The sequence below is a fragment of the Myxocyprinus asiaticus genome, chromosome 22 (genome assembly GCF_019703515.2).
Source record: "Myxocyprinus asiaticus isolate MX2 ecotype Aquarium Trade chromosome 22, UBuf_Myxa_2, whole genome shotgun sequence".
Classification (NCBI taxonomy): domain Eukaryota; kingdom Metazoa; phylum Chordata; class Actinopteri; order Cypriniformes; family Catostomidae; genus Myxocyprinus; species Myxocyprinus asiaticus.
The window spans coordinates 1,122,434-1,136,014 of NC_059365.1; the positions used below are offsets into that span (position 1 = coordinate 1,122,434).

The following is a 13,581-nucleotide window of genomic DNA, read 5'->3' on the forward strand; positions in this document are numbered from 1 at the left end:
TCTTTCCTGCAGAAAAAGTGCCTTTATCTGTCACTGCTATACTACCTTTGTTTTGTAGCTTGTACATGATGGTGTTGTTTACTGTGATCTTGTATTTTTTTAACAAAAGTATTTCTACTGCACACCTAATTTGTTTATCTCTGATTAAGACACGTCAGACTGTAATAGGTGTTTCAACAGCTATAAAATGTCCCAGTTAGCTAGTGTAAATGCTATGTCATTACCAACATTTTATCTTATATTTTCAAGCTAATACTCAAAGCCAAGGAATTTGTCCTTGCACTATTAAAGCAAATGATACTATGTGAAAAAGTATAAAAAAATTGAGATTTTGCCCTTCAATGTTTCTTCATAGAGTCTAGTGTACACCTCATGGTGATCAAATGTGACTACTCTTAATCACCTGTATTGAAATTCAAGCCAAAACTAATCACCTGTTTTCTCTCTCTTTTTTTACAGGTTTCCGAAAGATCAGCCTGGATGACCTGCGGAAAGCCTACATCGTAAAAGATGTGCAGCAATACATACTCCACCGGCTAGACCAAGAGGAGGCACTACGGCAACACCTCACCAAGGAGACAGCAGAGATGCTGAACCAGCTTCACATTAAAAGCAGCGGCTGCTTCCTGTACCTTGAGCGTGTTCTCGATGGAGTGGTTGAGAACTTCATCATGCTCCGGGAAATTCGAGACATCCCCGGGACGCTTAATGGACTCTACCTTTGGCTCTGCCAGAGGTTGTTTGTCAGAAAGCAGTTTGCTAAAGTCCAACCCATCCTAAACGTGATTCTGGCTGCCTGCAGACCACTGACTGTCAGGGAGCTTTATCATGCTGTCTGGACTAAAAACATGACTCTGACGATGGAGGACTTTCAGAAGAAGATGGATATCCTCTCCAAGCTCCTCGTCGATGGACTTGGCAGCACTAAGATCTTGTTTCACTATAGCTTTGCTGAATGGCTCCTGGATGTTAAACACTGCACACAAAAATACCTTTGCAATGCGGCTGAAGGACATCGTATGATGGCCATGAGTTGCACATGCAGAGCAAAACAGCTGAAACCTCTGGAGGTACAGGAGTTTGCCTACCACCTGATTAACTCTAACCTGCAGATTGAGCCATTTAATCTTGCCCTTTGGATGGTGTGGAATGGCACACCTGCAAAAGACTCCCTGTCCACTTCCATACCAAAAGAACAGGAGGTACTCCAACTGCTGGTCAAAGCTGGTGCTCATGTCAACAATGAAGATGACCATGCTTCATGCATTATGCAACAGGCATTGGAACGTGAGGACTCTATTCGAACTCTGCTAGATAATGGGGCTTCTGTTAACCAGACTGACTCCAGCGGGAGAACTCTGTTAGCCAATGCTGCATATAGCGGCAATCTGGATGTCGTTAACCTACTTATCTCCAGGAGAGCCAACATGGAGTTGGAGGACAACCACGGACAGACAGCGCTTACTCTTGCAGCTAGACAGGGCCACACCAAGGTTGTCAACTGTCTCATCGGATGTGATGTTAACATCAACCACACGGACCGTGACGGCTGGACCGCCCTCAGGTCTGCAGCCTGGGGTGGTCACTCAGAGGTTGTGTCTGCACTCCTGTATGCAGGTGCTAAGGTGGACTGTGCAGATGCAGACAGTAGGACTGCCCTGAGAGCTGCTGCCTGGGGAGGCCATGAGGATATTGTCCTCAACCTTCTTCAACATGGAGCCGAAGTCAACAAGGCAGATAATGAAGGACGAACTGCACTGATCGCTGCAGCATATATGGGGCACAGAGAAATTGTGGAGCATCTGTTGGATCACGGAGCCGAGGTAAACCATGAGGACGTGGATGGCAGAACTGCGCTTTCCGTTGCAGCTCTTTGCGTGCCTGCCAGCAAGGGTCACGCTGCCGTTGTGAGTCTACTAATCGACCGTGGAGCGGAGGTTGACCACTGTGACAAAGATTGTATGACCCCTCTTCTGGTGGCTGCTTACGAAGGCCATGTAGACGTGGTAGATCTGCTTCTTGAAGGAGGGGCAGATGTTGATCACACTGATAATAATGGGAGAACGCCTCTGCTCGCTGCAGCATCCATGGGACATGCTTCTGTTGTCAATACTTTGCTGTTCTGGGGTGCGGCAGTGGACAGTATCGACAGTGAAGGCAGAACCGTGTTGAGCATTGCATCCGCACAGGGCAATGTGGAGGTTGTCCGAACTCTGCTGGACAGAGGACTGGATGAGAACCACAGAGATGATGCAGGCTGGACGCCACTACATATGGCAGCTTTTGAGGGACACAGACAAGTATGTGATGCTCTCATTGAACAAGGTGCCCGCTCCACAGAGGTTGATAATGATGGACGTATCCCAATGATTCTGGCTGCTCAAGAGGGCCATTATGACTGTGTGCACATCCTTCTTGAGAATAAGTCCTGTATCGACCAGAGAGGGTATGATGGGAGGAATGCTGTCAGAGTTGCAGCGATTGAGGGACACAGAGACATTGTGGAGTTGTTGCTGAGTTACGGGGCAGATATTGACTTCAAGGATGCAGATGGTCGTCCAACACTCTACATCCTAGCGCTTGAGAATCAGCTGGCAATGGCAGAGTACTTTCTAGAAAACGGAGCCAATGTAGAGGCCAGTGATATGGAAGGAAGAACAGCCCTGCATGTGTCGTGTTGGCAGGGCCACTTCGAGATGGTCCGATTGCTAATTAACTACCATGCGAATGTGAACTCCTGTGATAACGAAAAGCGATCAGCACTCCAATCAGCAGCTTGGCAAGGGCACACAAAAATTGTTCAAATCTTGATTGACAACGGCACTGTTGTAGATCACACATGCAACCAGGGTGCTACCGCTCTTGGCATTGCAGCTCAGGAGGGGCACATCGATGTGGTCCAGATTCTTCTAGAACATGGTGCAGATCCTAATCATGCTGATCAGTTTGGGCGAACTGCCATGAGAGTGGCAGCCAAAGGTGGTCACACCTCCATTATTAAACTCTTGGAGAAATATGGTGCAACAAGTTTCAATGGCTGCAACCCATCTCCTATCCACACCATGGAGCAACAAACACCAGTATCAGTTTCTGGGAAAGTTAAATCTCTTACTATAAAGTCCAGCAGCTCTGGAAGCACAGGAGCTGGAGATGTGCATTCTACGGGTCGGGGTCAATCCAATGGACCTGTTCATGTGTTCAGCTCCCCATCAGAGTCTCCAGACTCAACTGTAGACAGACAGAAGTCCTCGCTTTCCAACAACTCACTCAAAAGTTCAAAGAACTCTTCTCTGAGGACCACCTCGTCCACTGCAACAGCTCAGACTGTTCCCATTGACAGCGTCCATACACTCTCCTTCATTGAGCAGATCCAGCAGCATTCACTGCCTCGCAGTCGCAGTCGGCAATCCATAGTTTCTCCATCCTCCACCACCAGGTCCATCAGCACTCAGCCTGGCTCTCCGACCACCGAGTTTGACTGGAGCCAGTTAAAGCCAGGCCTCAAGTCCACCAAAGCATCCAAGAATGGCAACAACTGCTCCAACAAAGGAATATCTGGTGAGAAGAAGTCCAAGAACAGCTCTCATCCACAGGATCAGATAGTGGAGTATGAGCTGACTCAGCTTGATAAAAGGCTTGTGCTCAATAAGCCAGTGTCCAGTATTGCTGTGAAGGACCCTCAGTGTAAGGTCATGGTGGGCAGATCCAGTGCTCTGGAATCTGTCCAATCACATGAGCAGTTTTACATTCAGCCACAGAGCTGTGCAGAGAAGAAGAGGAATGGCATCATGACCAACCCCAACTATCACCTGCAGGGAAACCAGGTTTTTCTTGGGAGAGTTTCAGTCCCCAGAACTGTTCCCTGTAGGGGACATCAGGACCTACTGGACAATTACCCAATAGGGGATACAGAATTAAGCCTGAAACAAGCCCTACAGCTCCAGATTGAAGGATCAGAACCTGGGTTAAACTGCAAAAAAGAAACACCATTGTAACTGGTGAGTTAAGTACTTGAATTTTCTAAAGGAAATAGTAAAGCTTGGGAATACTTCATTTTTCTGCTTGCCTTTCCATCTCACATTCAGTCGAGTGCTCAGCCTTTCAAAATATACTCTTTTGACCACGAGCAATTTGCTGCATGCACACTACGTCTACTTTGTGATACTCTTGGTTCAGTCAATGGCAGTTGCATGCGGCAACTATGCACGCAGACGAGAACTGTCCATGTGTCTTGAAAAACTGGGATGCACGCGGACAATAACAGCATGCAGAAACCCGAAGTATACTTTGGCATTGAAACAGTTGAATATATTTTAATTGGCAAAGGTGAGATTCTGTTGGTAAAAGCACATTTTTAACTTTTACTGTGTTATTAGATTGCCATGTCAATTTACAATTCATTATTAGCTTAAAGGCTGTAATTTTGCTCTTTAATTTGATGTTTTGAGATTGTCTGGCTTTTATCCAGTGTAATTGGCTTTCTCTTTCAAAAATATTCATTATCGTCAGTTGCACTGTCACTAGCATAGCCATTGGAATATTATTCATTCTTGGGAAAAAGTGGCATTGACATTTATTTGAATTAAACACTGACTTTTCCATTTCAGATGTCTTAATCTTTATTCACCATTTAGAAAGAGACTGTGCCAAAGCAAACGCTTTCATCCGCAAAAGAACTTAAGCCATTTTTCCACAGTTCTCTGTGGAACATCTCAAGAAGAAAGGAACTTGAGAGAACCGAAGGGAAGGAGGTCGCCCCAGGGTGACGCAAACGAATACTTGTGCCTGTCGATGCTCCAGCCTTCTCGTGGTGATCATGATGCACACAGATGCTTTTAATTTAATGCATTAATATTTAATAGGCAGTGGATGCACTTTCTTCCTTTTTTAAGAAAAATCTAAATTGTAATTTGTTTATTTGCCTTTTGGTTGTTGTTTTTGGATTTTTTTTATTATTATCAGAGTTTATGTTAAAAAAAAAGAAATGTTTCTGTTTGTTTCATGTTAGTTTTGTCTTGGCCTGTATAAGTGCAAATTGACATCAATGTGCCACTGAAGTACATTGTTTACTCTGACAAACATTACAAACTTTCTGCCATATTTACCTTTTTAAACTGTAAATCTCTTAAAGACATAGTTCACCCCAAAATGGAAATCCTATCCACATTTATTCAGCCTCATTCCAAACCCATTTGAACTTCTTTCTTTTATGATACACAAAATGAGATGTTAACAAAATGTCTGACCTTCTGTTTTCCATACAGTTAATGTGGATGTTGAATTACAACGCCAAGCTTCTAAAGAGTCGTGTGAACATTTTACCTAAGATTATTTTCCACAGAAGAAAGTCAGTCATACAAGTTTGCAATGACAGTAGGATGAGTAAATAATGGTAACATTTTGGGGTGAACTATTTGTTTAAAGTCTAGTCCATTAGTCATGCAGTGATCTCATTTAATCCTGAAAACAGTCTTAGTTTACTCTTATACATTTATTTGCTTCCATGGGTACCGTATTGCTCATTTCATGGTGCTATATTTTGCCGTTGCCTGCATTTGTTTTTCTTTTTTTTTTTTTTAACAGGCCTGAACCACTAAGGTCTTATTCCGTCATTTTAACTCAGTGTTTTGTTCGTAGTATTATTGATGCCCTTAAAAAAAGTTACTCTGGCTTTACCATACTTCATTATTTAGTCCCTGTGGGACCTGTTTTGTTTTGTTTAATTTTATGTTCGTTTATTTACATATTTACATATTTAAATAACTGACGTGTATGCTCAACTGCAGAGTTTGGTGCTAAATGCGAAGTTCTCTGCGATTACAACACAACGGTGGTTTGTGATGTGGCAAGAAAGCAGCGGACAGTATCAGGGAGTTCAGACGTTCAGGTCGGCGAAAGGTCATAATTCTTTTTACTCAAGCAAAGCAGCAAACCGCAGTAATATTACGGTTTCAGGACGGAGTTGAAATGTATACTCCGCAAGCCAAAGTTAACACAGCGTCAACACAAAGAAAAAAAAATGGCCTTCAGAAGGCAGATCTCGTGTCCCTGAGCCGTGGCTCTTTGTGGGGGAGGGTGTGGAGTGGATTTCAGACATCTGTTTGCTATGAGAGACGAGACTTTCAGTAAGACCGTATTGAGTGTAACTGCATCAGAAAACTTGTCTTCTGAAGAATTACAGAGAGGCACTTTATAATGCCTGGGAGAGCGAGACTGAAGATGAAGACTGTATTCAGTAGCGTCAAGCCATCTGCTTTACTGCCGTTTTTTTGCCTTTTGTTCAGCTGTTTTGATTCTGAGCCTGGAGTTCATTTCAAGAGAAGTTTGATTGTAAAAAGCTGTCTATGTACAACTTTTGCATTTTTGAAATTACATTTCCTGTATTATATATTGAGCTTAATTTTCTGACATTAAAGTGCTTAATAAAAATATCTGCTTTTCTGCCAAAGCCATTCGTTATTCACTTTGACATTTCTTCTTAATTAGTAGTGTTTGCTAAGGTAAGCATCATTATTAGTATTGTTCATTGAGGTGTGCAACCTGACCCAGGCTGTCGGAACACCAAAAACCGTGGTATTTCGGGCCGGACTCGGGTCAGTTTTTCAAGTATGATTTTGGGTTCAGGTTTGTAATGAAAAAATAAACAGGCTTACCTAACTTGTTTCATGCACGTGCTCTCTCACAGGCACACTGTTCACATCGAATGTGTTTTTGCGCATGTCTGGTCTGTTTTCCCATTGTTTTTCCATGTAAACACGTGCTGGATGAACTTCAACTGTTGCGCCACGTCTAGCTACGTCTCGCACAGGACCGGCACATTTTTTAGTCTCCGTGTCAAGTTAAAAAGAACTTCAAGTAAAAACAAAACGCATGTCGAGACACCTGCATTCTGTTACATTTATTGCGCTGCGTTTATCTTGTTTTTAGCACAGGTGTCACAAAGATTCGACGTTCTGAAGAAGTTCAGGCTGCAAAGAGGACTTCATGTGACTGTCACATTACATTGTTACGCTTGATTCATGATTATCCTGCATAGGGATGTCAAAAGTACAGGTACTTCGCAGGGTTGTGGATTCGAGTCATAAATTTGATGACTCTCAACTCGACATAATTAAAGAAGACTTGCGACTCGACATGGACTTGTCTGTCTTGACTTGAGACTGACTTGTGACTTGCAAAACAATGACCTCTGGCTTCGGTACCAAATCGATACTAAAATAAAAAAGATGTCACTTTAACAATGTTTCTGCAATACTGGTAGTACAGACTCAATTCGATACCCGCACGCTGTCTGACTGACACACGACTGCTTCCAAATGCTCGTGACAACCCTTGTTCTGCACCAAGCAAAGTTTTGGTGCTTGATAAACATCAATAAGTCAATGTTTTATCCCTTCTTCTCTGATGTGTTGTGGGGCCGCAGTGCCTTTTACAATACTGTTACGAATGTCGCCTTAGATGCTTACATAAATTACTGTCTACTGTAACAATTAACTTGCTTGAAGACATTATAAAGAGAGCGAGCGATTTCGGGTTGTGTTCGGGCTTAGAATCTGTCGGTACCATTCAGGTAGAGTCGGGTCACATTCTCTGGTACAGGTCGGGTTGCTAGAGCAAACCTCTAACACTTACTGTAAATGTTGAACTGCAGCGTTTGTGCTACAATAATGAATATACAGTATTATGGGCATCACAACACTAAGTGCGACAAAAATAAGGATGGGAATTGTATGGAGTTTAACGATTCTGATTCCTCTTAACGATTCCGGTTCCATTAACAATTATTTTTGTACTTTTGATGAAGAAATATTTGGAAATAATAAATGCAATTATTCAGGGACTAAAAACTAAATGGTTTTCATTTCGGTTTCATCCGGAGCAGAAACGGTATTTTTTTCATTCCGGTTCCGGCGTTCCGCAGCCTTCTTTCCAATTGATAACTGGTTAGAATGAAATAAAAGAACGGTTAATAACAGTTTAAGCCCAATTTTTTGGGGCAACACGAAGTGGTGTAAATTTTACGAAAATGTACTTTGATAAACGCATTGGTCTTTGGTTTAATGGAAAAAAAATATCGGAACGAAATTAACCAGTTGCCAGCATTTAAAAATAAATGTATTACTCTGGAACAATTTTATTGGATTTTGTTTTCTGTTACATTCTGCAAAACAATTTGGTTTTTTTTGGTTTTCATTTTCATTCCTTGAACCGTTTATAGTCCCTGCATTTCATATTGGATTTACTGCCCTTGGTAGCCTGTTAAAAAGTTTAATATTTTAACAGGACAGATTCTTGCAAAAGGTGTTTACACAGACTAATTTTATATGTTCTTTTTTTATATACCACTTATAACAACAAAACGCAATGTGTATCTGTAATTACAAATCGTCATAACAAACATTGAGTAATTACTCTTATTTAAGGCTTACAAGCCTTAAATACACATTCATTAATTTTTGATTCATTTAGAGACTTGCGGTTCAGTACGATATTCATAGAAAAGAACCACATGATAAGAGTAATTTGTCAAGGAGCCGTTTATGGAACCGAAAGTCATGAACAACTCTTGTTTCCCAACCCTTAACAAAAACATCTGCTGTTTTTTTTTTTTTTTTAAGCAGCCAGTAGTATCTGTAAGAGCTTGCACTCGTAAAATATCTTTATCTGTTGATGTGTTCAGAATACGTCAGATAAGAAATCTCAGCAGCTTTTCAGAAAAACATTCAAATCCCTCTGAATCTGCGTCCACAGGTCACGCTTCAGCTACAGACATGAAGACAATAACACAAACAGACCAAAACACTTTGTGAACACTGTCTGTGGGAATGTTTGCACATTTTGAATGTTTGTGGTTTGTAGTGGCTGTCTTGAGGTCGGTTTTATTTACATTCAGGTTCACATTGTTGGTCCCTGTGAACTGACAGTCACTGTTAAATTTGTGTCTGTAAAAAGTACTTGTTTTAGACGTACTTAAGTATCAAAAGTCAAACTAAATCCATTCATCTTATAAAAAGCGACCCATCTACTAACCATGGTTTCATTATAATAAACCTACAGAGCCATGCAACCATTTTTAGTGGTAAGAACCCATTTTATATGTACCATAAATTAACCTGTTACTATAGTAAAACTAACCATGTTTCTTTTGATCATAGTTTATGGTTGCTGTAGTAAAACCATGAAAATTGTGCGGATACTACGGTTTTACTGCAGATACCGTAGTTTAGCTTTGGTTAACGTAGTAAAATGATGGTAATGTTTGCGGTTACTACGGTTTTACTGCAGATACCGTAGTTTAGCTTTGGTTAACGTAGTAAAATGATGGTAATGTTTGCGGTTACTGCGGTTTTACCGCAGATACCATAGTTTAGCTTTGGTTAACGTAGTAAAATGACGGTAGTGTTTGCGGTTACTACGGTTTTACCGCAGATACCACAGTTTAGCTTTGGTTAACGTAGTAAAATGACGGTAGTGTTTGCGGTTACTACGGTTTTACCACAGATACCGTAGTTTAGCTTTGGTTAACGTAGTAAAATGATGGTAATGTTTGCGGTTACTGCGGTTTTACTGCAGATACCGTAGTTTAGCTTTGGTTACCGTAGTAAAATGATGGTAATGTTTGCGGTTACTGCGGTTTTACTGCAGATACCGTAGTTTAGCTTTGGTTACCGTAGTAAAATGATGGTAATGTTTGCGGTTACTACGGTTTTACTGCAGATACCGTAGTTTAGCTTTGGTTACCGTAGTAAAATGACGGTAATGTTTGCGGTTACTGCGGTTTTACCGCAGATACCGCAGTTTAGCTTTGGTTACCGTAGTAAAATGACGGTAATGTTTGCGGTTACTGCGGTTTTACCGCCGATACCACAGTTTAGCTTTGGTTACCGTAGTAAAATGACGGTAATGTTTGCGGTTACTGCGGTTTTACCGCCGATACCACAGTTTAGCTTTGGTTACCGTAGTAAAATGACGGTAGTGTCTGCGGTTACTGCGGTTTTACCGCCGATACCACAGTTTAGCTTTGGTTACCGTAGTAAAATGACGGTAGTGTCTGCGGTTACTGCGGTTTTACCGCAGATACCACAGTTTAGCTTTGGTTAACGTAGTAAAATGACGGTAGTGTCTGCGGTTACTACGGTTTTACCGCAGATACCATAGTTTAACTTTGGTTAACGTAGTAAAATGATGGTAATGTTTGCGGTTACTACGGTTTTACCGCAGATACCATAGTTTAACTTTGGTTAACGTAGTAAAATGATGGTAGTGTTTGCGGTTACTGCGGTTTTACCGCAGATACCATAGTTTAACTTTGGTTAACGTAGTAAAATGATGGTAGTGTTTGCGGTTACTACGGTTTTACTGCAGATACCATAGTTTAGCTTTGGTTAACGTAGTAAAATGATGGTAATGTTTGCGGTTACTACGGTTTTACCGCAGATACCACAGTTTAGCTTTGGTTAACGTAGTAAAATGACGGTAATGTTTGCGGTTACTACGGTTTTACCGCAGATACCATAGTTTAGCTTTGGTTAACGTAGTAAAATGACGGTAGTGTTTGCGGTTACTACGGTTTTACCGCAGATGCCATAGTTTAGCTTTGGTTAACGTAGTAAAATGATGGTAATGTTTGCGGTTACTGCGGTTTTACCGCAGATACCACAGTTTAGCTTTGGTTAACGTAGTAAAATGACGGTAGTGTCTGCGGTTACTACGGTTTTACCGCAGATACCACAGTTTAGCTTTGGTTAACGTAGTAAAATGACGGTAGTGTTTGCGGTTACTACGGTTTTACCGCAGATACCACAGTTTAGCTTTGGTTAACGTAGTAAAATGACGGTAGTGTTTGCGGTTACTACGGTTTTACCGCAGATACCACAGTTTAGCTTTGGTTAACGTAGTAAAATGACGGTAGTGTTTGCGGTTACTACGGTTTTACCGCAGATACCACAGTTTAGCTTTGGTTAACGTAGTAAAATGACGGTAGTGTTTGCGGTTACTACGGTTTTACCGCAGATACCATAGTTTAACTTTGGTTAATGTAGTAAAATTTTCGTAATTATTGTTGTCACTATAATTTTACTACAAATACTATAATTGAACTTTAGTTGCTGTAGTGAAACCATGGTAAATGTTGTGGTTACTATGATTTGACTACAAATACCTCAGTTGAACTTTAGTTGATTTAGTAAAATTATGGTAAATATTGTGATTACTATGGTTTTACTACAAATAAGCCATAGCTAAATTTCCATAAGGGATGGATAAAGCTATTGAGTGGGAACCCAAAATAATTGAGGAATCTCAATACTATTTCAGAAAATTAATTTGTATACATAAATTTGTCTGAAATTAAACTAAGTATTTGTACTTGTAACTAAGGGATTAGTAGGTGTGGCTCTATGGTGCAAGATACCTGTCTAGTGAAGCAGATGGATCTGAAATGGAACCATTAACTTCCTGTATCTCTCTCAATTCTTACTACTGTTCTTTCAACATGATCTATTATTACATCTCAATAAACACCCAGACTCTCATAAGACTTGAAGAATCAGAAATAACAGAGAGTGAATTAAAGGAGATGCTGATGTTCCTGCTGTGTTCTTCAGTCTTTCCATCCCTGGTCTTGCGGTGACGGCAGTAATTACACACCAGCGTCCTGAGCTGCACGTGGCAGCCATGAGTGAAATCCAACCTCAAACTGTACCCGTGTCTAATTTCTCCCGTTACGCTGATTTGACCGATTCACAGGCTTAACAGGCCACAGGAACAGTACGAGGTTTGCTCATGAAGGATTGTGGTTTGGAGACGTGCAGAGATGAATGTTCACTAGTTAGCTGCCTACCTAGTAAGCATTTTAAGTCTGTGAGAGTTAATAGTTTAATGGTCAGATATTGTCTCCCTGTACAGACAGAGTTTGTGCTTTTCTCTGGGAACATCAGTATCTGAACAGCTGTGTGTGTGTGTGTGTGTTCAGAGTTGAACTGAGGACATGTTTCTGCTGTTGTCTGGGAATTATAGTCTGCATTTATCAGAACTTACAGATTGCCGGAACTTCCTGTATTCAAGACTCAGTGAACCCACACACAGGCTGTTTAAAAGCCTGAGACACAAAGGGGTGGGTGTGTGAAATATAGATTTGTGATTTTTGAATCCATTGTTGAACTTGACTTAATGTAGTAAAATTAAGGTAAATGTTGTGGTTACTATGGTTTTACTACAAATATCATTTGAAATACCATAAAGCGGAATTCCTTTGAGGATTGCCAGGCTGAACTCAGTGAAGACTGGAAGGCAAACCACAACCCGAACAACATGGACATACCAACAGAGTGGCAAGACAGGACCAGCTAGACAAGGAGAGCGAGGTTAGTACTCAACTTAGCATAATAATCTGGCAAAGAAACAGAAACATGAGGGCATATGTAGGGAGTGCAATCAGGCTGGAACAGGTGTTGCTCGACAAGCAATCTGTGGCATGATCGGCGGTGCCCTGAGAACAACGAACGTTCCCATGGAAACGGCAATCATGCCAGTTGAGCACGCCTGCGAAACACAAGGGAGAGAAAATGAACAAACAAAAACAAACCTGTGAGCTTACCAGAACCATGACACAAGATGCACCTAATTATGTTGTAATCTTGCCTTTTGTGTAAAATGACCAGTGTTGGGTAAGTTAAAATAGTAATCAACTACAACTTAGTAATTATTTCTCTAAAAATTGTAATCAGATTACTTTACTAATTACTTCATCAAAAAGTAATCACATTACTAATTACTTTTAAGTTACTTTCTATATTTCTATGTCTATATTTCTTCCTTGTTCATTGTTACAAACATTTCTCCTTCACAATGACTCGTTACGGGGCCATAATTCATGTATTCTACATAAATAATATATTAGAAATAAGAATAACCTTATAATGTACTTAAAAGTAATTAAATTAATTAAAAGTCAGTAACTGTAATCTGATTACAAGAATTTAATATGTAATGCATTACACTACTTTTTGACTATAAAGTAATTCGATTAAAGTAACAAATTACTTTGCAATTGGATTACACCCTGAAACTGACAAACATATTTTTTATTTTAATTCGACAACTCCCTTAACTGTTTAAGTGATTATTGTACAGCTCTTGAAACTTCTGGAAACACACAATTAATCATGATTAATCGGCACCTTCAAATATTTTCTTCTAAAGTCAAAAATACTGAGTTTTAGACATATACCATTGTTTTATATATATATATATATTATAGTTGTAATATGAAGACAACACGCAGCGCTTGGTGCCACTTCGGCTTCATTTGGAACTGTGGTCAATAACAGCAAAAACAGACAAAATAATTGGTCATATTGGGTGTAAAATTCAGTTGCGCAATATTTACTGGTTGAATTGCAATTTTTGTGTAACCCTTTAAACTCTGAAGATGTTTTTAAACATTTCCTGTTTCAGTGGCATACCCAAAATTACAGGCTTATAACAAAAATAACTAAGGAGGGTGAAGTGTTTGGTATCATTGGAAAGAAAACTTTTCACATTTTTTATTGATATAGATTGATACATTGAGACTCTCAG

General features: G+C 40.4%; 2 protein-coding genes across 5 annotated transcripts in view; both read left to right on the forward strand.

The window, feature by feature from the left end:
* LOC127412745 (ankyrin repeat domain-containing protein 50-like) overlaps positions 1-6,448 on the forward strand; it is a 40,521-nt gene extending 34,073 nt beyond the window's left edge. For 2 of the 3 annotated variants that reach the window (XM_051649355.1, XM_051649356.1), the window contains 2 exons: positions 460-3,998; positions 4,608-6,448. In XM_051649355.1, coding sequence (XP_051505315.1) covers positions 460-3,995 — 3,536 coding nt within the window. In that variant the 3' untranslated portion in view covers positions 3,996-3,998; positions 4,608-6,448. Of the gene's footprint in view, positions 1-459; positions 4,327-4,607 lie in introns of all 3 variants that reach the window. The other variant, XR_007892476.1, reaches the window with a different exon arrangement.
* The window catches only part of nudt6 (nudix (nucleoside diphosphate linked moiety X)-type motif 6), a 930,254-nt gene that overhangs the window by 716,343 nt on the left and 200,330 nt on the right, over positions 1-13,581 (forward strand). The gene's annotated exons all lie outside the window — the stretch shown is intronic.